The sequence below is a fragment of the Mizuhopecten yessoensis genome, unplaced genomic scaffold (genome assembly GCF_002113885.1).
Source record: "Mizuhopecten yessoensis strain PY_sf001 unplaced genomic scaffold, ASM211388v2 scaffold5141, whole genome shotgun sequence".
Taxonomy (NCBI): domain Eukaryota; kingdom Metazoa; phylum Mollusca; class Bivalvia; order Pectinida; family Pectinidae; genus Mizuhopecten; species Mizuhopecten yessoensis.
Window position 1 is genome coordinate 1,071,781 of NW_018405900.1, and position 25,374 is coordinate 1,097,154.

General features: G+C 40.0%; 1 protein-coding gene across 4 annotated transcripts in view; it reads right to left on the reverse strand.

The window, feature by feature from the left end:
- Window positions 1–25,374, reverse strand: part of LOC110450259 (glycoprotein 3-alpha-L-fucosyltransferase A-like) — a 111,973-nt gene that overhangs the window by 42,319 nt on the left and 44,280 nt on the right. The window contains exon 1 of one of the 4 annotated variants that reach the window (XM_021497704.1): window positions 22,492–22,703. The exons of 1 other annotated variant lie outside the window; for it this stretch is intronic. In XM_021497704.1, the coding sequence (XP_021353379.1) occupies window positions 22,492–22,541 (50 nt within the window). In that variant the 5' untranslated portion in view covers window positions 22,542–22,703. Of the gene's footprint in view, window positions 1–3,237; window positions 3,831–14,248; window positions 14,613–22,491; window positions 22,704–25,374 lie in introns of those variants that run through there. 2 more of the 4 variants (XM_021497706.1, XM_021497705.1) reach the window with 2 other exon arrangements.

Here is a 25,374-nt window from a genome sequence, read left to right on the forward strand (position 1 = left end):
ATTAATCATTAGATTGCATTGTTTTATGGATATTACACGATGAAACAACAGTTTCTGTTCCTACATTTGTACTTACGTGTATGTTCGACTTGCTGCGGCTGCTCACTGCAAGGTACTAGCCAGCAATACATAGAGTATAGCGTAAATCCCGAGATGTTCCAGAATGACCGAGTGTCTATTTATAACTTATCGCGGCAAAAACTAACTAGATGGCATATCTGGGCAAAAGCAAAATTTAGGTCGAGATCCGTGATAATCCAACTTGACCGGTCAAGATAAATTATCGCGACAGGTCGACATAATTTTGTGAAACGTCGCGTTAATGAAATGAAATAACACAACTTGTCGACATAATTATCTCGACAAGTCGTGTTACCGTAACGCGACCTAGAATAACACGATGGCAGAAATATGCCACCATACATATCTTCACTTGTGTATTGGGCTTCCAACAACTGTCGGCTTGTTATCTAAAACCTATTATGGACGATAAAAGGCGAGTTATTTTCTTGAACAGAGGGATTCAAATATGATGATTAACATAATACATTTACTGCCCTTGGTTTAGAGAAAACGTGATTCTTCGTTTCATCAAGACAAGAATAACAAAGATTCTATTATACTGAAATAATACAACAGTGAAGTTGATCAGGTTGACGAGCCATTGTTAATCGCCTGTTTCAGTCATTCGGAAGTCACATGTGTGGTGACTTCCACTTTCCTGTAGAGAAACTCCGAATTGTGACAATATGGCCGGAGAAACTCGAGCGCGTCAGATTTACACGAGGTTTTATGTCCCCATCTTGTGACTATATAATCCAATCAGACACGCTGTTATATAGATGAGGCATATCAATGAAAAGTTTTTCGCATATTATGACACGATATATAGTTATTTACATGTCCCGACCATGTAGACAGTTACACACAATATTGTTGTTTACCTGACCTCTACTTACTGGGCCGAAATGTGACTTAAAGACACTATCCCTTCTGTGGAAGTATATAAGGAGTTAAAACACACACACGTAACACATACCTAAATATTAATACACAAACATAAACTACCACATAACGAATGGGTTGCTACCCCTGTGCAATGTTCAACAACATGTATTAAAACACTGTTCTTAAAATAGCTGATTTTACAAATATAACATTAAGATGTGTATGTACTTTGTGATGTGTTCTGTACGTCTTGTGTTTACCTCGTCTAACATACAGGTACTTGGTCTGAATGTCAGAATCTCTGGCCTCAGTTGACGACAGTAACCTACCTACATCTGACATCATAAAACTGGCCGTGGACTCCCTACCTATCTACCGACTGAAAATGTCAATATCCTACCCAACTATCCATCGAAATTTACAATTTCCTTATTTCTAATAATATAAATTTTGTTCTAATCTGACAACATAAAATTTTCAATTTCGTACCTATGTGACAAAATATAACTAACAATACCGAACATATATAACATATTAAAATTAACAAGTTTCTATCTATCTAGCAAATTCAAAGAAACAATTTCGAACCCGTCAAAAAATATATTAGAACTAGCAATATCCTTTCTATCTGACCAAAAAAACTGTTTATCTAATGAACACTTCCTATTCTACATATTTGACTTAAGACTTACAAAGCTAATAAACACCTTGTCTATCTGAAAAATAAACGTCCGATTTCTTACCTATTTTTTACAGAATAAAACTTTTTTTTTAAATTATCTTTTTATTCAGATTTTTCATCAATGCAATGTACAATAAATAACAAAACGAAATAATGAATTGAGATAGAGATTGAGAAAATAAAAAGAAAGGGAGAATAGAGAATAATTACAGAATAAAACTTACAATTTCCAATCTACCTGTCAAGTTTTCCGAACTATATCCTCGAAATTCCAGAGGTTATAATTAGCTCACTGATGTTACGTAGGAGATCACAATCCCCGGAGTAACGAGGATGACGTTACGTAGGAGATCGTAAACCCCGGAGTAACGAGGATGACGTTACGTAGGAGATCACAATCCCCGGAGGAACGAGGATGACGTTACGTAGGAGATCGTAATCGCCGGAGTAACGAGGATGACGTTACGTAGGAGATCACAATCCCCGGAGGAACGAGGATGACGTTACGTAGGAGATCACAATCCCCGGAGGAACGAGGATGACGTTACGTAGGAGATCGTAATCGCCGGAGTAACGAGGATGACGTTACGTAGGAGATCACAATACCCGGAGTAACGAGGATGACGTTACGTAGGAGATCGTAATCGCCGGAGTAACGAGGATGACGTTACGTAGGAGATCACAATTCCCGGAGTAACGAGGATGACGTTACGTAGGAGATCACAATCCCCGGAGAAACGAGGATGACGTTACGTAGGAGATCGTAATCCCCGGAGTAACGAGGATGACGTTACGTAAGAGATCGTAATCCCCGGAGTAACAAGGATGACGTTACTTAGTAGATCGTAAACCCCAGAGTAACGAGGATGACGTTACGTAGGAGATCGTAATCCCCGGAGTAACGAGGATGACGTTACGTAGGAGATCCTTACCCCCCGGAGTAACGAGGATGTCTGAAACTCGACAGAAATACCGTGGTCACTGATACAACAGGTACATTGTGTGTTAACTTATTAAAAATAAGCCCCGAGTAAAACGATTATTCATTATTCATAACTAATCACGTAGTTATGACAGGGCCTATATATAACGGCTCGGCATGACCGATGATTCTTAAAAAGAACAAAACTTTGATACAGCGCAGGGGGAAAAAAACCCAAAAAACTGACTGCTAGACTGCTTCCAAATCCTGGGACATGGCATCTATCCAATATTGAAATTGTGTAAGGTCCTTATTTACATAACACGGTTTATGACTTTAGTGGTTACCTCTTCGGTCTAAAAATAGACCAAGGTTTGTATTTTTAATGCATATTTTGTGTCTTTCTATACACATTTTTGTTTACTTTGAATTCTGTTTACAAGCAACCATTCTAAACATGTCAAGGGTTTGTTAGTCTCGAGGACAAATCCTTGACCATACCTGTATAGTTAAAACAATGAATGTACACGACCTGTTTATAGCGTTCTTGTCGTCGGCTATACCCGGGTACACCCTATACAGCTAGGACGGCAGAACATTACACAGTTTGAGCCAAACATGGTGTAAACCCTTCCACGATTCGGGCGACAGGTTCTGGTCACCACCTGTGTACTAATGTACTTACCTGTTGTCATGTCTGTAGAAGGTGCTGCAGTATATATAAATATGTCCAAACTCCGAACTGAAGTCTAGTCGTGTCCACACATACACAGGGTCAGTCTAGGTTTACACGATATAGTACATACCATTCTACCACGCGAATACACCTGATGCCGTTTCGCTCAGGTAGACACAGTCGATCGAGCCTCGGCTTTTATTGGGTATTCTGCATTCCTTTGTTATGGGTGTATAAACCCTGCCCTGCGAGCCACAACCAATGGGACAAAATCACTAACCAAACAGCGCCCATATGTCCTATATCTACACTGAAAATTAAAGGCGACACTTGGATTTTGTTGGATGATCTGTGCAGATCAATTGTGAGTTAAGCGTAATGCTATACAAATAGTCGTAAGAGGATGTCGACACACATCGGTGCGTTTTCAAACATTTCGTCTATGTTCTCGGTACATCCAGTGTATGTGTGTATACCTGGGTATTAGGTTCCATCTAGATCTCCTTGACTCAGCGATACCTGCGTATTCAGGTAATCGATACGGAACAACAGGTGGGTTATAAAACCGTACACATACATTTATACGCACGTATTTACACGACTGAAATATTTATAATCACAAACTGGACGAGTTTTGTAAACACGCCGAACCCTCGTATGGCCGGTCACGAGATAAGACGCTGACTGTGCCCCTGGGGATCGACACCGTGTATAAACACTAAGCTGTTCGGCTTCATACGACAAATTATGTTTGCCTTCAAGATACTTTGTAACTATAAATGAGCAATAAAATGATTGAATTTAGGTTCATAACCTAAAAAATATTTCACGAAGAACCGATATACTACGTCCCACCAAAGACATTTGAAGTCAAGTACATGTACAGATAGTGTGACTTTGCTTGGGGTTGAAATTGACAGTGATCTAAAATCTGAAAATCATACAGCAAACTTATGTAGGAAGGCTTCCAAACAACTATGTATACTCAAGAGAATTGGAAATCGTCTGACAAAAAAAGGCAAAGTCACCATTTTTAAATCTTTTATTTTATCTAATTTTAATTTTTGTCCTCTCTCATGGCATTTTTGCAGTATCAGAAATACAAGAAAAATTGAAAAGATACAAGATAGAGATTTACGTTTTATTGATAATGATTATAGCTCTTCTATTAAAGATCTTTTAGATAGAAATAAATTAGAATTTTTACATATATGTAGGCTGAAGACCATGGCCAATGAAGTATACAAGATTTTAAATAATGTTGCTCCAGAATTCTTAAAGAGTCTTATCAACAAAAAACAAGTTTTATATAATTTTAGAAATGTTGACACTGTGACTACACCAAGAGTAAATTCTACCACATATGGCAAGAAATCTTTTCGTTTTGAAGCCGCCCAGGTGTGGAATAGCCTACCAAATGAGGTTAGACAAGCAGAAAACTACAAGGTTTTCTGTAGGCTGTTGCACACCTGGGAAGGTGACCTCTGCCAGTGTTCTATATGTTCGTGACTTTCATCTTATTGATCCCCCATTTTTATTTGAGATTTTTGCTTTTATTTTGCTTCTTACTTTACTTTAATTTATCTGAGTATTTTATTCCATCATTTTCCAATATAAAGTATCGTAATTAACCATCTGTGATATATATGAAATATGTGCTTGCAAAACCTGATATGTTTTTATGTTTTTATGTTTTATGATTATGATTTATGCTTATGTTATAATTAGAACTGTTCCTGCTTTTTTACATGTATGTGCTATCATCAAACTGTTTTCTGATTATTTTAGTAGTTCAATGTATATGGTTATGCTTCAAATCCTACCTTTTCTACTAGCCTGCCTTTTACCTTGTTATTACTCTTTGTCGTAAAAATAGCTCCACAGAGCTAATGTTCAATGTTATGCCATATACGACTCTAAATAAAACTTCTGGTATCTTGTGTATCTTGTCAGTAGTATATACGCCTCTGGTCCCATATGATCGTTTATGACTGTATGACACCGTTTATTGACAACAAGTAATTCTCTAGGTCCCGGAAAGCTCATTAAAAAGAGGTTATAATTCCTTCTGTCATAGACAGAAAGATTGTCACAACTTTTCCCGTATCAGACCTTGGCCCCACAAGTGTCGGGGTTGGGACGATGATCCCTGGGGTTCTCCTTAACAACATCAGCGACCTCTGCTGGTAACATATTTTATGGTTTCGTATTCAGTGCTCTAGATTTCACACATACCTTTCAAAAATGGACGGATTGCGATTTATTTTCAATCAACAGTGATGAAGAATTGGATACCATTTAACACACTTGTCTTTGTTAATTCATTGTCCTTTTTGAATTTTGAAACAAAACGATATTACATCATTGCGTCCGTCAGAACAGATCCAACTCTACTGCCAGTCACTGGTAATGCTCCCGATTCCTTTGTGTTATTGGGACTCAGCTAAATCATGGGAGTCTGAGATAATGACACAATGTTCCGGAATTGTCTTGCGTAAATGGTGATATTTCTGTTGTTGCTTTAATTTCTAAAATACGTGCGCCAATAAGCTAACTTTATATACAAGTACAGAAATTTATTTTAACGAAATTTTGCATATCACAGTACAAATAGTTGTACTAACGGTTCATCGCTTTACAACATCCGCTCCTACATACACGTGTACGTTTGGTTTAAATTATTACAATAGTTATTGACCAAACAAACAGAAATGATCAAATATTTTATCATTATATGTATTACAATAAACTAATGTGTACAGTGGGATGGAATAGGGAGAGCAATTTAGTACAGTTGAAATTTATCATATTAGGACATATTACAAAAACTTCCCCAAACCATAACGTCACTGTTTTTGAAAACCAACAGACATTTCATAACGCCAATGTACCCAAATTGATATCATATTTTTATAAAGCAACGGTTAATGTTAACATTGTAACATCAAAAACGTGAAATTTCGCAGATTTTATCAACGATGATTTTAAAAGACTTTATAAAAATGTGGTATCCATTTGGGTCCTGTATCCATTTTGGTACACTGACGTTACATCTCGGACTGAACCATTGTCCTATCACAGCCTTTGTCAATGTGGCCACAGGCATGTTCCACTGGGATCAACGCACAATGAAGCACTTTATATATATAAAGGGACGTAACTCCCACTGAAGTGAGTAGGATTTATTAGACTAAGTAAAGTTTCTAACTAGATATGTTTTGGTGATTGTCGTACTGGTCCCTCAAATCTTTTTTTTTTCGTTTTTGATAAAACATCATTTGTTCTTTAATGAATGCATAATAAATCATAACTGATTAACTCAAGTTCTAGGTAAAATTTACTAAAAATGAGCTCCGAAATAGGTTTAATGACTCTTTATCTCTACATCTTAATATGATAGTCCAAGTCCAAGGTTTAAGCTTCTATATAGGCCTACATGAAATTGTTATTCCAAATGCAATTTTGTTATTAGAGTCTATATTCGTTTAGAAGTCGAATCAAACTACAACCTACCATAAACGCTGAACAGGGTGGGTTATTTATTACAAACCTGATCGTGATAGCATTCCTCTAAACAGAAAAGATATTCCAGGAATTCGGACCTTAAACTTACGTTTCGTGAATAAGATATTAAATCTTACCTTTGTATCATCTGAGGAATCATCTAACACGTTATTCCTTAATATTAATGAAATCAATCCGCGCAGGAACTTGAAAGTTGAGGAATAAACAACAAGACGGACTTCCTGTTTTCATATATATCCGGAATGGTATAAAATGACTTCACATGATTAAGCTAGTAAACACCGACAGTGCTGCTCAAATATGTTACCGGGCAACAACCATGAAAATGTCTTTCTCAACTTACATTCCTGTTACAAGCGACTTCTCTCAGCTTACATTCCTGTTACAAGCGACTTCAATACAAAATGAAGGACGATCTTGACGATTTATCGCTTTGTCATGGCGGCAATTTTCAGCATTACTTAATACGAGAATTTGATCCTATTTATATCAATTAACAGAGCATGTTTAATAAACAATAGGAATCTGATGAATCCATCTTCATGATGACAGTATATTGTCTACCGTCACGAACGCGCCTTTAAACGAAACCGGGCGGCAGGCGCATTCGTGTTTTATCGGTTTCTGTCAAGATATCAGAATAACGGTCCAGGCACAAGTTATTACAATTTATTAACATTTTCTCTCATTTATATCTACTTAATGACACGAAACACGGAAAATGATTATACATACGTAATATTATCACAATTGTAATAATTAGGGAAAGACCGGGGCAAGTTCGGCCCGGGTAACTTTGGTCACCCTTTGGATTTTTGGTCTTGAGCAAATACTTCACTTGACTTGACGAGACATTCACACGAAAAAATGATGTGCAAACTCAATTATTAACTTTTTAAAAGGAAGATGTTACTTTTGTCAGAGTAAAAAGAAAACCATGACCTCACTCTCTTTCTTGAAACTGATTTGCTAATTATTTAAGTAGTATACATTTATTGTATTTGTGTAACTCATTGTCCGCTTCACATACTGGTAGCTTTATATATATATAAACCAAGCAATGACGTCTGTATAGCTGTAATATCCGAATTTGTGGGCCAGGCTAGGCGCTTGATGCTAGGACATGCTCGGCCCAGGCAACACACGCATGGGGAGTCGTGACAGTGGCGGGAAAATCTGACGTTGCATGTTTTATGACGTCATAATTCTGCTGATTGCAACGTGGGCCTAACCACGTATTGCCTATCCGAACTTGCCCAGGTCTGAAATATGACGTCATATGAATGTAATAAGTGGCGTCAATATTGTCATTTTAATCAGCAGAAGAATACAAAAACACAGTCTGTAATCTATATATTGCCTCAAGGTTATAGACAATTATGCATGCATACTGTTTCATCATTATGTTTTCTGCTTTCAAAATTTCTCATTGATTCTGAGTTATATACATTTATATAGAAATTCTGCAATATTTATTAGGACATTCTCTTGTAATGAAAGTACCTTTTTACTCCAAACAATATTTCAAATTGTATCACAATAAAAAACATTGAGTAGAAATTCGCAGAAGATGTCATTCATACGTAACGAAGAAAATCAAAACGAAGAGAAAAGAAAGAAGGAATATTCCCGACCTAATAACACCAAAACATCTAAACTACACTGAGTACCGTACAGTAGCCTTTAGTTTCAACGGAATCGTCATAAACCCGTATGGGTGTTTTACGATATTATCTTTTTACAACTCCCAGATTCAGGGTAATCAGGATTTTCATTTTTTTTTTCCATACTGGTACCTCCATAAACGGTAAAATTGGTTTTCAGTCTTTTCAAAATCAGGTTCACAAATCAGACTTTAACTCATATATTGAAATAAGACTTCGACTCCTAAAGTATCAGCGAGGGGGGAAACCCACTTTCAGCGACATCTCTCCTCAAGATTACTGTTCTACTTAACCTAGTTCGGAATACATATGCTGAGGAAGTTTGAGTGTAACAACGGAAAGTCACACTGTTAAAGCTAACAGCGTGCAGGAACGCCCATTCTGACCTCATGAAAAGGTTATTACTTTTATCCTATCTTGTCAAAGTATGAAGACTGGGAATAAATAACAAATTGATTTACGTAGCCTTATCACTAATTGTTGTCCATTGCTGTTCAGAATTTGATAGAAAGCTTACAAAATTGTCCCATAATTCCGCGGTGACTTCCGCCCAGGGTGGTCTCTGTTGTCTAATAATCGATCCCAAGACTGGTGTGCAGATTTTATTTCCGCAACTGGGAGCAACTGTTCTACTCAAATGCCAGGCAATTTGATTCATTTACTCAATAACGGTTTCACTAGAGGGTAGAACTCCTTTATTCCTCTCAGTTTCGTGTGAAATTCTCGCGACTCACACACAGAGAGAGATAGACGTCTCCACGAGTTTCTGGCGTCTTGTCTGATGCGTTTGTTTTCGGTCACAACACGATACGGTATAGCTATAACTGGACCAAGCCGTTTACTGTGGAATAGTTTTACCCATCTATGAACAAAGGCAGGAAGTACTTGATATACCAGTGTCGTGCTGTTGACTATGGAACTATGTATGGTCCTACTGGGACCGACTGAAAAACTGTTGGCTGATTAACGACCAATTCCCTACCGTAGCCAAACCGAACCAAAACCTTACTCGAAACTATATCAATTTCTTAAATTGAGTTGAACTGTCAGTCATGCTTTTCTGCATTACAGTTAAGAAAACATGTTGATTCAAAATATAAGTTTAAGAGCCTGTTACTTCGCAGTGCATCTGACAACTTCCGTTATATGATTTCTTCCGGTAGTCATTGAATACAATTTAAGGTGCTAAACCACACCGCGTTGTACTTGCGTTCGATGACATGGTAGGTCACGTGTTGCTCCATAACGCCACTTTACTGCGTTGTATATCTGCTCCAAGCACACAAAACCAATTTATAACGCCCATTTATCGAATTAATGGCGTGGTCTTGCTTTTTATCGCTAATGTTTACGCCGCTCTTGTCGCTATATTTCTGGACCAATCAGTGCTAATGAAATCAGATGCGCCAGCCCGTGACTGCCTTGCGTCCATTACTAAATATGGCTGCCTGTAGTTGACGACTTAGTAGGCTGTAGATGTAACAGGTTTACTGACGTAACAATGTACACTTACAGGTCAAGATTCCTTATCATTTTGATGCAAGGACAAAAATCAAATAGATTTAGTTAGAGAACGCCCATAGGAAGTGTTGTAACATGGAATGGGATGAGCTCACGATCCGAAATTCCTAGAAGGCGTGTCGGCGGTCGATGAAGGGCTACCACTGACGTTATCAGTGTCCAGATTAATTCACATGCTATGTAACAAATACAACTGGCATGTTGAAAGATTAGAAATTAAGCTTTCACATAAAAAGTCCCACATGGCGGAATTATCGAAGTATAAACCACATGCACGAATCTTTAAACGATACATATGATATGCTTTAACAATTTATTATTCATCACGGAAGACGTGGTTAGACGGATTCAGAGGTGATCAGACGTCCTCGAGGTTAGTGTAACAGAACTCGTTATACACTACACGCAGTGAAACAGCATCCCCGTGTATTATGAAATATTGAGAATCAAAAGTGAAAGGGATAAACTACACTGAGACACAACAGAAACACCAACCTACGTGTATGCTTAGGTTGCTGATAAAATAAATCGTGTTATATTTCACTTAAAGTGCCTATGTTGCACAATATGTGTACTTATTGCTTAAGATTAAAACCAGGCACTTAAATTGGTTTGTCAATTTTCCCGAAGGACAAACTCTATATGGAACACGCATTTCGGATTAATATACTCTATCACTCTTGTGTGATAACCCCAGCGAAGACTTAGGGAGTCACTCTTTCGTAATAATATTAATCCGTACCGTATGATGAATGGTGCTCGTGCGACAAATGTGATGACGTGATCCTACAACAAGAGGCCCAATGGGCCTGCATCCCTCACCTGGTATTAATCTCACACTTGTAATCTTAAAAGTTGACGAAAATACAGCTACAGGCAGAATATCAGTGTTTGATTCATAAGAACCTATTAAAAGATTTAAACATATGACGCCTGTGACCTTGAATGTCGAACAAGGACATTAGGTTGAACACACTTTATAGTCTTCCAACCCAGCATGCTTCTTGCAAAATATCATTACCCTGGACCTTTTGGTTAAACAGAACAAATTATTTAAATATTTAAACACATATTGACCACTGTGACCTTGAATATGGGCGAAGGTCATTCACTTGGTAGTCCTTCATCCCAGCATATTAATGTCCAAATACCATCACCCTTGGCCTTTTCCTTATTACGAAGAAGTCGTTTAAGGTTTTCAACATATTTGACCACTGTGACCTTGATTATATGTCAAGGTCATTCATTTGAACAAACTTGGTAGTCCTTCATCCCAGAATGTTAATGGCCAAATACCATCACCCTTGGCCTTTTCTTTATAGCAAAGAAGTCGTTTAAAGGTTTTCAACATATTTGACCCCTGTGACCTTGATTATATGTCAATGTCATTCATTTAAACAAGCTTGGTAGTCCTTCCCAGCATGTTACTGGCATTATCCTAGGCCTCTTGGTTGTTCAGAAGAAGTTGTTTAAATATTTTTAACATATTCAACCCTTGTGACCTTGAATATAAGTCAAGTTCATTCATTTGAACTATCTTGGTAGTCCTTCATCCTAGCATGCAACAGACTCAATATCAATACTCCGGGCCTTTTGGTTATTGAGTAGTTGTTTGAAGATTTTAACATGTTTGACCCCTGTGACCTTGAAAGTGGGTAAAGGTAATTTATTTGAACACACTTGTTAGCCCTTCATCCCAGCATGCTACAGGCCCAATGTCATCAGTACCCTTGGCCTTTTGGTTAGTGAGAAGAAGTTGTTTGAAGATTTTAAGACATTTGACCCATGTGACCTTGAAAGTGGGTCAAGGTTATTCATTTGAACAAACTTGGTAGCCCTTCATCCCAGCATGCCACATGCCCTATGTCATCAGTAACCTGGGCCTTTTGGTTATGGAGAAGAAGTTGTTTGAAGATTTTAAGACATTTGACCCCTGTGACCTTGAAAGTGGGTCAATGTCTTTCATTTGAACAAATTTGATAGGCCTTCATCCCTGCATGCTACAGGCCCAATATCAGTACCCTGGGCCTTTTGGTTATTGAGAAGAAATTGTTTAAAGTAAAATATTGACGCCGGACGACGTGGGAATCTACCTCTGAAGTGTGGGATATCATTTTCTCATTTTTAGTAGAGTTTCCTCCTATCGTGATGTAGGTATACCAGGGCTATGTTTTAGTAGAGTTTCCTCCTATCGTGATGTAGGTATACCAGGGCTATGTTTTAGTAGAGTTTCCTCCTATCGTGATGTAGGTAAACCAGGGTTGGGTTATGCTATAGTAGAGTTTCCTCCTGTCGTGAAGGCTATGTTTTAGCAGAGTTTCCTCCTATCGTGATGTAGGTGTTATAATAGAGTTTCCTCCTAGCCACGTATGACGGACTCTCCTTGTAGAGTTATGTAATGAGAACAACCATTTGTATAAGACGTCTATGTGATAAACACGAACGTGATCCTTTAAAAGCTTTATAGATTCAAGCCACGTCTGTCAGATCAATCGATGATGATAGCAATTGTTGACAAAAAAAGAGAGAAGAAATCACACCAGATAGTGCACGTATTACGTCACTGGGGTGGCTATAAATAGATCATTCTGTGTTACATTCTCTGGAATGGTGGATGTTTAGATTCTCCGATAAAAAATTATCATGAATTGCTCTTACTTTTAATTCCTCCGTTGATGATTGATTGCTTATCTCCTGTTATAATGACGTAATAGAGTCTCTATGACATCATCATCCCATAAACAATATCGATAAATAATTCAGTTCTTATTTTAGTTCTAACCTTGACTGTGTTGAGATCCAAGCATACAGATTAGTTGGTAAAGTTAATTAAATAATTGTGTTGACTACATATTTAGTATAAAAATCCTTGTGCAGTGTAACATCAATCTGTCAACTCACACAACACACCACTGAATACATTCTTTGTTAAAACCTGACACACGGCACTCTGTTACATTATTTGAGACCTGACACACGGCACTCGGTCACAATATTTGAAACCTGACACACGGCACTCTGTTACATTATTTGAGACCTGACATACGGCACTCGGTCATAATATTTGAAACCTGACACACGGCACTCAGTCACATTGTTTGAAACCTGACACACGGCACTCGGTCACATTATTTGAAATCTGACACACGACACTCGGTCACATTATTTGAAACCTGACACACGGCACTCGGTCACATTATTTGAAACCTGACACACGGCACTCGGTCACAATATTTTGATTTCAGACTTAATGCACCTCACAAGAGAACTTAACGACTAACTCAACAGCAAATTACATGATGTGGTGTGTGTAGTATATACAAAACATAAACCACGAAACAAAAACACTGTCCGAGGTATTCAAAAAGTGTCGACACCACGTGCACATGTCAGGTCACCTGTCGATATACTACAGGTCACGTTTCATTGATAATCTGTCGATACACTACAGGTCACGAATCATTGATCACCTGTAGATACACTACAGGTCACGTGTAATTGAGCACCTGTCGATACATTATAGATCACGTGTCATTGATCAACTGTCGATACTTTATAGATCACGTGTCACTGATCGTCTGTCTATACACTACAAGTAACATGGCTTTGATCCCCTGTCGATCCCCTCCAGGTCACGAATCATTGATCACCTGGAGATACACTACAGGTCACGTGTCATTGTTTACCTGCCGATACATTATAGATCACGTGTCTTTGATCAACTGTCGATACTTTATAGATCACGTGTCACTGATCGTCTGTCTATACACTAAAAGTAACATGGCTTTGATCACCTGTCGATTCACTACAGGTCACGAATCATTGATCGCCTGTAGCTACACTACAGGTCACGTGTAAATGAGCACCTGTCGATACATTATAGATCACGTGTCATTGATCACCTGTCGATACTTTATAGATCACGTGTCATTGATCACCTGTCTATACATTATACACCACAAATAACATAACATTGATCACCTGTCGATACACTACAGGTCATGTATCTTTGATCACCTGTCGATACACCACAGGTCACGTGTCCTTGGTCACCTATCGATTCAGTTTGGTCACGTGTCATTGATCACCTATTGCTTAACTACAAATCACTTGACATAGGTCACCTTCCACCATCCCACCCAACGTCGACAGCAGAAAGATATTTAATGTAAATGCCAGTGTGACAAGCAGAGCACGTGACATACACAGGCGCTTTCATTGAAACACATATCTCCTACTTTTGTGTATTCGAGACTAACAGGGTTCTGTAAAGTCGAATACAATGTAATATATATGTAACATTTCCCTACCTCAATCAACGTTTTTGAGTAATGGTATGTCCAGGAATCCCGTCCATGGTAGACATTGTGCCCGGACCCCGTACACGTACAAACATTCAGACTAAATTGTGGTCACAATTCATTTACGACATCCGCCTCATTCTCAGTACGATGAACGGACGCGGAGTTTCCGTCAACATACTTGGACTTTTTCCGCTCCCCAGATATTATGTCACTGTTTGTGTTTTACACAGACTATACGCTGGACTAGAGTTAATTTTTCCTTAATGAAGATGTTTCCGCTGACATTCCATGTTAAGCATTTTTATCACAATGTTGGTGTTGTTAGGACTTACACAAACACACATTTTTAGAATCCAAAAGGACAATATATGAGACTATCAAATTCTAAATACGGAAGTAAGATACAATTTTGGATTATCTCATTCTGAAAACAGAGGTACGATAGGCTACATGCATTTAAAGCGTTTGTCAGTGGCTGTATACAGCGTCCTACCATCTGCTATTGGCTATATAAAGCTTCAATTTCCCTGTCAGTAGATACATGTATATAAAGCGTCCTACCCTCTGTCAGTGGGCTATATAAAGCGTCCTACCCACTGCTATTGACTATATAAAGCGTCAAACCCTCTGCCAGTTGCTATATAAAGCGTCCTACCCACTGCTATTGACTATATAAAGCGTCAAACCCCCTGTCAGTGGCTATATAAAGCGTCAAACCCTCTGTCAGTGGCTATATAAAGCGTCCTACCCACTGCTATTGACTATATAAAGCGTCAAACCCCCTGTCAGTGGCTATATAAAGCGTCAAACCCCCTGTCAGTGGCTATATAAAGCGTCAAACCCCCTGTCAGTGGCTATATAAAGCGTCAAACCCCCTGTCAGTGGCTATATAAAGCGTCAAACCCCCTGTCAGTGGCTATATAAAGCGTCAAACCCCCTGTCAGTGGCTATATAAAGCGTCAAACCCCCTGTCAGTGGCTATATAAAGCGTCAAACCCCCTGTCAGTGGCTATATAAAGCGTCAAACCCCCTGTCAGTGGCTATATAAAGCGTCAAACCCCCTGTCAGTGGCTATATAAAGCGTCAAACCCCCTGTCAGTGGCTATATAAAGCGTCAAACCCCCTGTCAGTGGCTATATAAAGCGTCAAACCCCCTGTCAGTGGCTATATAAAGCGTCCAATCCTCTGTCAGTGGCTATATAAAGCGTCAAAACCTATGTCAGTGGCTATATAAAGCGTCCCACCTTCTGTCAGTGGAAATATAAAACGTCCAAACCTGTATAAGCAGTTTACTTCAGGGTTCGTGTTATGAGGTTTTCATTGTTTTATTTGAATGTTTTTCATGGTTTATTCTCCCAAACATTGTACTTTTATCTTTATATACCGTACATAAGAAACATTATGCAATAGTGGAAAGAGTTCCGTCCGTTGTCACAGATAAGGTCATATGCGAATCAATTCCCAAGAATATTCACTAATTCATTTCACATATCAATGGTAATGCCCGTCCAAGTGCTCTGAATTGTCCATTATTCATCGTACAATCCCCTAACGTCACTTTTCGGAATCATCGAGTCCCATGATGGACATTAACAGTTGTACATTTCAACATCATCAAATCAACGTCGACCTGGGAACAAAGGATTCTGACATAGCCTGACATTTCCGGATCTTCTGGCATCCGGAACCGGTTCACGCGTGTAGCTAGCATGGTCTTGCCAAGTCAATTCAGATAAGGAAATGCAACAGGAAGCCGTAATTTGCATCACAAATCTGAAAGGTCTCGATTCTTCTAATGTTCCTAATGAAAACGATATTATTCTACTGATGTCTGTCCATTTGTGTATCAGCGTGGTACATATATGTATACGTTCTCAGTAAGCTATGAATACAATGTTCTACGAAACAGAAAATACCCACTAAAATACACGTCGAGGACGCCGTTATCTAGGTGTAATCACTATAGTATTGCCACGCCCTATATTAAATAGGAAAGGTTTAACGGGTCCTTTATTTACTGATGCGGTCAGGTCGTCCTGTGTTGTTATATAAGTAAACGCTATCAAAGTCTTTCACTATTTTGGCCAGGTCACGTGTTCCATATTTGTGGCAATACTGGTGACGTCACGGAGCTACTTTCGCTCTATATCGCGGATATACTCACTGTAACTTGGTCTAAAATGTCACAATCATTACGCTGTCCTGCCACCCATTTATTGGCCTGGGATGCAAGCGGAGATATAGTCTGTGTTTATTCATCGGTCAGTACACCACCAAATCCTAATGACTTAATGCAGCTATCGGTCAATACCAAGCCGTTTATAATTTGGTCCATGTGCAAAAATCATAGTCAGTTTCCGTAAGCACTTCCTGAATATTGACCTAATTCAGATATATTGGTGTTTGTTTGTCAGCTGACCTAATCAAGTTGACCATGCACTACAAACATGACATTTGATACATACATTTCACGGTCGAGAGTATTAATAGCAACAGTATCGGAATCAGTTTTTGTCTTAGAACGAATAGTTGCTAAAGGGACTACCGTGCAGTGTTACTGACATTCCCCGGAAAGGAAAACCACAGCTATACACATAAAACATATACGAGTAAGATAATGGACAGGTAAGATCTGATCTCGGGTGTATAACTGGAGTTTCTGGCAGCGAATCGGTGTCTGTTTAGGATAATGCTTGTATTCATCAAGTTAACTTTGACAACTCATTTTTGACAAATGATTGAAGTATACACATGAGAATTGTGTGTCGAACTTAAGGCCCTGGGGCTTTAACCTCCCTCTCTAATATCGTTATCACAGATATCATAGTAAAGAAACTGGAATAACAAATATGACACGGGTTAGAATTGAAAGCACCTGCCTTATGACGTCCATCGTTTATACATGTATATCAATAACAAACGACTTTGACCTCTGAACGTCGACGTATATACCGGGATTACATTCGCGTATTCCGGTTGAAACGATTAAGATGGCGTAAACATATTCCACGATAAACGAACGCACTTGGACCGAACAATAGGCAGAGCTAAAACAAGAGGCACAATGGGCCTGCATCGCTCACCTGGTATTAATCTCACACTTGTAATCTTAATAGTGGACTAAATAACAGCTACAGGCAGAATATCAGTGTTTGATTCATAAGAACATATTAAAAGATTTAAACATATGACGCCTGTGACCTCGAATGTCGAACAAGGACATTGGGTTGAAAGTGGGAAAAGGTCATTCATTTGAACAAACTTGGTAGCCCTTGATCCCAGCATGCTACAGGTCCAATATCTGTACTCTCGGCCTTTTGGTTATTGACAAGAAGTCGTTTGAAGATGTTACGACATTTGACCCCTGTGACCTTGGAAGTGGGTCAAGGTAAATCATTTGAACAAATTTGGTAGCCCTTCATCCCCGCATGCTACAGGCCCAATATCAGTACCCTCGGCCTTTTGGTTATTGAGAAGAAGTTGTTAGAAGATTTTAAGATATTTGACCCCTGTGACCTTGGAAGTGGGTCAATGTCGTTCATTTGAACAAACTGGGTAGCCCTTCATCCCAGCATGTAACTGGCCAAATATCATCAGCCTGCGCCTGTCGTTTTCTTTCTAGGTTCAACAGTTTCAACTGGTTGAACCGGATACGCGAAAGGGGCCCTGTCAATTCCAGGTCAGGCGACATCTGACGGTCACCGTTTATACCTGTACATTCTTGGACAGACGAGCTGATAGAAACATTGAGAAAAAGGAACTATGTGAGTCTTATTTCGTGTCTATATCTAAAATGTCTCGTAGCCGGGTTTGTTAGAGTTATAGAATGGCATCGATGTGTGAATTAGTTAGATGTTACACCCATTCGGAACAACTCCATTTTTATTGTGACCATTAAACAGAAACGCACTTATTCGGAACTTCTCCGTTGTCAGCTTCCTATTCAAACCCAAAATTACTCACTCGGAAGTTTCCTATTTTAGTTTGACCATAAAACCAAAGTGACCATTTGGAACTATATCTACTTTAGTGTAGCCATTAAACTAAAGTGACCCATTCGGAACATCATCATGTTCAGTGTAAATACTGGGCCGTTCGTAAATCTTACCTAATTATTATTAATGCATATGATACGACTGGTGACTCAGATGGTCGTACAATGTTGGGTATGACCTGAGTGTGCCGTATCGAGCTGGGGATTCTGGTCAGCACTATAAACGGCCTGGTAATAACATATACAAAAAAATATGTATGGTAAGGGGAATCTGCATAGAAAAAAACGCGAAAATACTCTTATCCAGTAAATATTGAAAATAAAAATATAACATGGTCCATATCAATATCATATGGTTAATATTCTTACTGTGGGATCCATGTCACTATCTGCTGGCCAAGAACATAACTCTACATTAAGGTACAGTCTACAGAGGTCATGCTACGCTAAGGTATAGTCGACAGAAGTGCTGCTACACTAAGGTAACATTGGGTTGAAAGTGGGAAAAGGTCATTATAGTCGACAAAGGTGTCGCTACACTAAGGTACAGTCGACAGAAGTGCCGCTACCCTAAGGTACAGTCGACCGAAGTGCCGCTACACTAAGGTACAGTCGACAGAAGGGCCGCTACACTAAGGTACAGTTGACAGAAGTCACGCTACCCTAAGGTATAGTTGACAGAAGTCACGCTACACTAAGGTATAGTTGACAGAAGTCACGCTACACTGAGGTACAGTCGACAGAAGTGCCGCTTCACTAAGGTACAGTTGACAGAAGTCACGCTACACTAAGGTATAGTCGACAGAAGTGCCGCTTCACTAAGGTACACTCGACAGAAGTGCCGCTTCACTAAGGTATAGTCGACAAAGGTGCCGCTAGACTAAGGTACAGTCGACAGAAGGGCCGCTTCACTAAGGTACAGTTGACAGCAGTCACGCTACACTGAGGTACAGTCGACAGAAGTGCCGCTAGACTAAGGTACAGTCGACAGAAGTGCCATATCACTAAGGTACTGTTGACAGAAGTCACGCTACACTGAGGTCCAGTCGACAGAAGTGCCGCTTCACTAAGGTATAGTCGACAAAGGTGCCGCTACACTAAGGTACAATGAACAGAGGTCCCGCTACACTAAGGTACAGTGAACAGAGGTCCCGCTACACTGAGGTACTGTGAACAGAGGTCCCGCTACACTGAGGCACAGTGAACAGGGGTCCCGCTACACTGAGGTACAGTGAACAGATGTCCCGCTACACTAAGGTACAGTGAACAAAGGTCCCGCTACACTGAGGTACAGTGAACAGGGGTCCCGCTACACGGAGGTACTGTGAACAGAGGTCCCGCTACACTGAGGAACAGTGAACAGGGGTCCCGCTACACTGAGGTACTGTGAACAGAGGTCCCGCTACACTGAGGCACAGTGAACAGGGGTCCCGCTACACTGAGGTACAGTGAACAGGGGTCCCGCTACACTGAGGAACAGTGAACAGAGGTCCCGCTACGCTAAGGTACAGTGAACAGAGGTCCCGCTACACTGAGATACAGTGAACAGAGGTCCCGCTACACGAAGGTACTGTGAACAGAGGTTCCGCTACACTGAGGTACAGTGAACAGGGGTCCCGCTACACTGAGGTACAGTGAACAGGGGTCCCGCTACACGAAGGTACTGTGAACAGAGGTTCCGCTACACTGAGGGACAGTGAACAGGGGTCCCGCTACACGAAGGTACTGTGAACAGAGGTTCCGCTACACTGAGGGACAGTGAACAGGGGTCCCGCTACACGAAGGGACTGTGAACAGAGGTCCCGCTACACTGAGGGACAGTGAACAGGGGTCCCGCTACACGAAGGTACTGTGAACAGAGGTCCCGCTACACTGAGGTACAGTGAACAGGGGTCCCGCTATACTGAGGTACTGTAAACAAAGGTTCCGCTACACTGAGGTACAGTGAACAAAGGTTCTGCTACACTGAGGTACAGTCGGGTGTACTAAGAAGTCCTTTTACACTAAAAGGTACACAGTCAGCAGTCAGAACACACTGAGGTATAAGAAGATACGACCACCAGGATTAAATACTAACGATGAAAAATTCATGCCTTACATTCTAATTTTATTTTCTTAATCAAACTTTATTGGACTTTTTATTCGGTGTTGTCAATTTACCTTAAACAAATCGAAATGCCATTGGAGAGCAATTGAATTCCAGCAAAGTAATGAGACCGTTCCCATGGCCCGGGGTTCCGATGTAGACCGTACCCATGGCCCGGGGTTCCGATGTAGACCATACCAATGGCCCGGGGTTCCGATGTAGACCGTACCCATGGCCCGGGGTTCTGGTGTAGGGAGATTAAAGGCCGCGCGCTTCCGCCATAATAACGCATTGAATTCTGCAATCTGATTAAAATTATATCTTCACATCGCTCCCGTTTACTGATATGTCGCGTTGAAGATCTAACAACATCCCGTAGAGGGTCATGTTCAGGCGACCTTTGCATTAACCAATCAGATGAGAGCTTACGCTTTTCTGTAAGTGATGATGTAATGATTTCGGAACACACTTGCTATGATAAAAGACCGAGAGGTGTCAAATGACCACGCCGTGTCTATCTACAAGACAACGTTTGTACAATTTGTGGATTTTGCTTTGAAATAAGAGAGACTTCCTCTTCTGGTGATGTTGTCGTTAAAAAGTTTAACAACCTGAAACTAAAATTAACCAATGACAGGCTTCGCAATATTCAAACTATCACTGGACCAGACGAAAAAGTGGATTTTGGGCTACGAGGTGTCTGCATTAAATGCTACAGGTCCTGCTTTCTGATTGGTTGAATGAAAGAGTTATGTCGCGTTTTGATTGGCTTGTTATAAATGCGATAATGCATTCATGTTGACCTCTGACGTGACCCTCTATGGGATGTTGTTAGATCTTCAACGCGACATATCAGTAAACGGGAGCGATGTGAAGATATAATTTTAATTAGATTGTGAATTCTGCTATATGTACAGGTTTATCCCGAATTGTCAGTTCACTGGCACGTTGTCATTTGAAACGTATAACATCGAGGCATATTGATTTGTTTTCTAGAAATTTCTGTCGTGTTGGAAAGTGAAACCACCTGGGTATTTATTTCAAATCATTATCTGATCGATGGAGTTGTGATGGGTCTCCAAAGGTGTTTTTTCCTGGAGAATTCATAATTAACGAGCCTGACGTACGAAAATCTTCAGTTAATCGGGATTGGAGTTAAAATTCACTGCATTCCAAACAATTAATACAAATCTGATTCCCTCCCACTGAGCCATATTGATGCTTGCTATTGATTGACGTCAACATATATTTTTTTTTATAAAAATAGCAAGCACAAGTGCGACAACACGTGTTTTCTGAGACCATCACATAACAAGCGTACTAGCAGCGCACGAGTGTGTGTTTTTGAAGGGCGTCACACACATGATTAGCATACCAATGATAAGCAATCATCAGTGAACCGTTTGATCTCAAACACATATTTAACCCACATAATTTACAGTTTATTAAACTCTTAATTGAACAGTGTTCACGACCCTCAAGGCATCGACTAAGGACGATAACTGAGTCTGTGGAGCGATCCCTTACTTTGCTGAATGTATTATTTCGAAAAACAAAACCCACGAGTTAAATAACCAACGAGCGTTCTTACATGGAATATGAATGTCGATGCTGCCGTACACGTATCACGTACATCAGCGTATAGTGTGACTCCCCTGATAGTCTGCACTATTAAATACCTTTGTTTTACATGACATTCCACTGGAAAATATAATTGATGGACCAGTTTCGAATTCCCTGTATACAACCTATCTGACACTGAGCCGAAACTCTGGACCAGGTTGTGTTGCGTTCGACAGACAATCTAAATATCACACTCTTCCGATCTTGCGTTAACAACTATTACGTACGCAATAATGCATGAATTGAGTGTACAAATACATGCTCTAATAAACACATTAATTAAGACCTCAGTCATAGCGTAACCTTCCGTATACCAGCTATTATCACCATCATCATCACCACCTCGAACGCTTCCCCAACGACGAGTCAGGATTTCTTCAACAACGCATTCCTGTAAATAATTACTAGTACATACTAGTGACAATTATCGGCACGTATTTCTGCTTTACACTACGACGATAATACATATTTGCAATTCGTGATATGAATTAAGCGTCTGGTAACCAACACTTTTCATTATTCCTAGACCTTTTCCTCAATCCCCACCTGTGTGATGGTGTGATTCCTCCCTCGCTGGCCTCCAAATATCGCTCCATAACGTCCGTGTCTTCAACAATGATAATAGCACTGTTCCACTTTTAGTCTGTACACAGATTAGGCGTCAATGTTCATACTAATACTACTAATCTATAAACACATTTGACACACGCATGGGAAGTCCACCTACAGGGGATAACTGTTTTATACAAAACTAAAGTCCAGGTAAGGATACAATCGAGCTGACTATCAAGATAATGACCGACTCCACACAGACAAGCATAACCTTGATCATATCTCAAGGACGGTAGAGATAAAACCTTATATCATGCCTATTTCTCAACCAAACAATATAACAATGATGTTACAACCAGATATGTACTAAACATACCATGTAGATTAGGAGTGCCTAAATAATGTCAAAACATACCTACAATGACTGCACACTAAATAGATTGGTATGTTCCAATGTTCTTACTCCATACTCGACCCCCACTACTACATTGTAACATTGTATGCACCTACGAGTGATCGTAAATGTTTGACCATTTTTCCCCCCCATCAGCCGGAAGTAAACATGTTCACGTGATCAAATCAACCAAATACTGTGCTGCTCCACTAAGAAATAGTAGAGCTGTCCATCAACCTTTTGATGTGATGGCCATTCAGCACGCGACATTACGCAACGTGGTTTGATCAAGACAGAGGAGGTCAATAGCTAATTAGGAGACGTTGAGTTGACAGAAATCAGGAACAATGAAAGGCAGGGAAACGATCTAATGTTGTCTGCCCTGTCATCAAAAGGAATAATTCAGAGAACACTCGACAGACAGGAAGCAGTGCTGCTTGCACATTGTCGCCGACATGTGAAAGAAATTGCGCAAGATGTGCACACGGGACCAAGATCTAATTATTTCATACAAGGAGCGAACTGTTCCCCTATGATGAGGACAACGACATGCGATGCACGAGATTTGTGTAGCCCAGTGTCTACACTGCCTTGGGACTGTGTCTCAAATGTGTAGGGTAAACTTTGAGTCACGAACGACAGCAAAGGGTTCCCAAACAGCAGCAATACACGAGGTAGTATTGCAGACATCTGCGCATATATCGGGTATTCTCCCACGACACTGGGCTGCCCTATCGTTTCATATGTTACTCTTTGGTTAATTCATAATTTGATGAATGAATTGACTTCCGACTTGCATTATGACGTCAATCCGTCCATATCGGCGACGATAAAATTCCGCGTTAAACGATATATAAAATATAAACTTTATTTATTGTACAACAATAACGAAACAAGTATTCACAACTCTCTATTTCAATCACTTTTGTTGGCCCGGATTGTAACGCGCGGGGAGTCTTATTGTGGAGGAAACCGGAGTATCCGGAGAAAAACCACGTTGTAGGGCAAGTGACCCCATACCATTTCTCGTCCGATTGCCTTGGTGAAAGGCAAGTGCGCTATTCATTGCACCACCCGACTACCGTTCAACAATGACAAACTGATGTTTTTTTCCCAGTTTGTGAGAGACTGCATCCGTCCGCCGGCGACAATTCTTCACACTGATTGGCTATAGAGACTGAAAATAACTTGTTAACGAAAATATAGGCTATGCTCAAAATATAGTAGCAGGCTGTTAAAATACATGTCACAACAACCGATATACTGTGCGAATAAGGGCAAGGTCTCGTGGTCCTTTCCGAAAATAAGTTTTATCAAGTTATATTAATCACCCTTGTTGGCCCTGACGTTAGAGCGTAGCGAGTTTTAATGTGTGAGGAAACAAGAGTACCCGTTGGAAATACGTGGTCGGACTGACAAGCCAATACATTTGCACGTCCGATCGGGGAATCAAACCCCAGCCGCCATGGCGTACGGGTAGTGCGTTATCCACTGCGCCACCCGACCACCATTATACATGTACTCGCGCTACAGGTAGATTACGTGGATTATACTTCTATGCTTTGTCAATAAATATTCCATGGCAATTATTTAGCTTTCCTAAGCTAGATAACCTTTCGCTTGACATATGGAAAATTGTCAATACAAAATGTAGTTATATGGAAACGTATGATGTACTTAACTAATAAGGCGTGTGTAGCTACAGCTAAAACGCTGCGCTATCGACTACTTCTTATGTTAAAAGACAGAAAATCCTCCAAAACCAAAAGTTTTCTTTGGTTTATCTGAGTTGCATGAGTTTACGTGCACGTGCATAGCCATGACGACAGGACGATGGAGTGGATATCTGACCAAACCATTGGTCTGCCGTTACATCCGGTCCCAGGGGATTTCGGATGATTCTTCATGCGCGTGATTCAATGAGACTTACTTGAGCGCCCCCTTGAGAAAATGGGCACACATGACGCATACGTCTTTATGTCAAAGCCAACCTATCTGTTTGAGTGAAATGTCGATATGAGGAGAGCGTTTCGTGTTACAATCGGAGACATGATCACTCTTTCATGACGCGTGTCCATATAAATCTGCGATACAGATTTTGGAAGTCTCATATTGCCTGTGGAATCAATAATCATTACTGATGTAGGTTTTCTGTTTCCTCGTGCAGATATCAATCATTGTCAATTATTGATATGAATTCTCCTTAATCTCCATCAGAAATTTGCCACTGAGGAGAAAAATATTCAAACTTTGTCAAGTGCGACATGATTGGTTTTCATGTGACCGTCCGACATATTCACACATGCGCAGATTGCCTGGAAAAAACACTCCCTGTCGACAGGATGTAACAGTAAAACGTTGTTTTTTTATTGCAAGCGTAAATTTTCCTTTAATCGGATATATTTCTTATTGTGTTTTATTAGATGACATTCTACAAGTAATAAAAGGTATACGGGCACGCGATACCATTTAAACAATCGTAT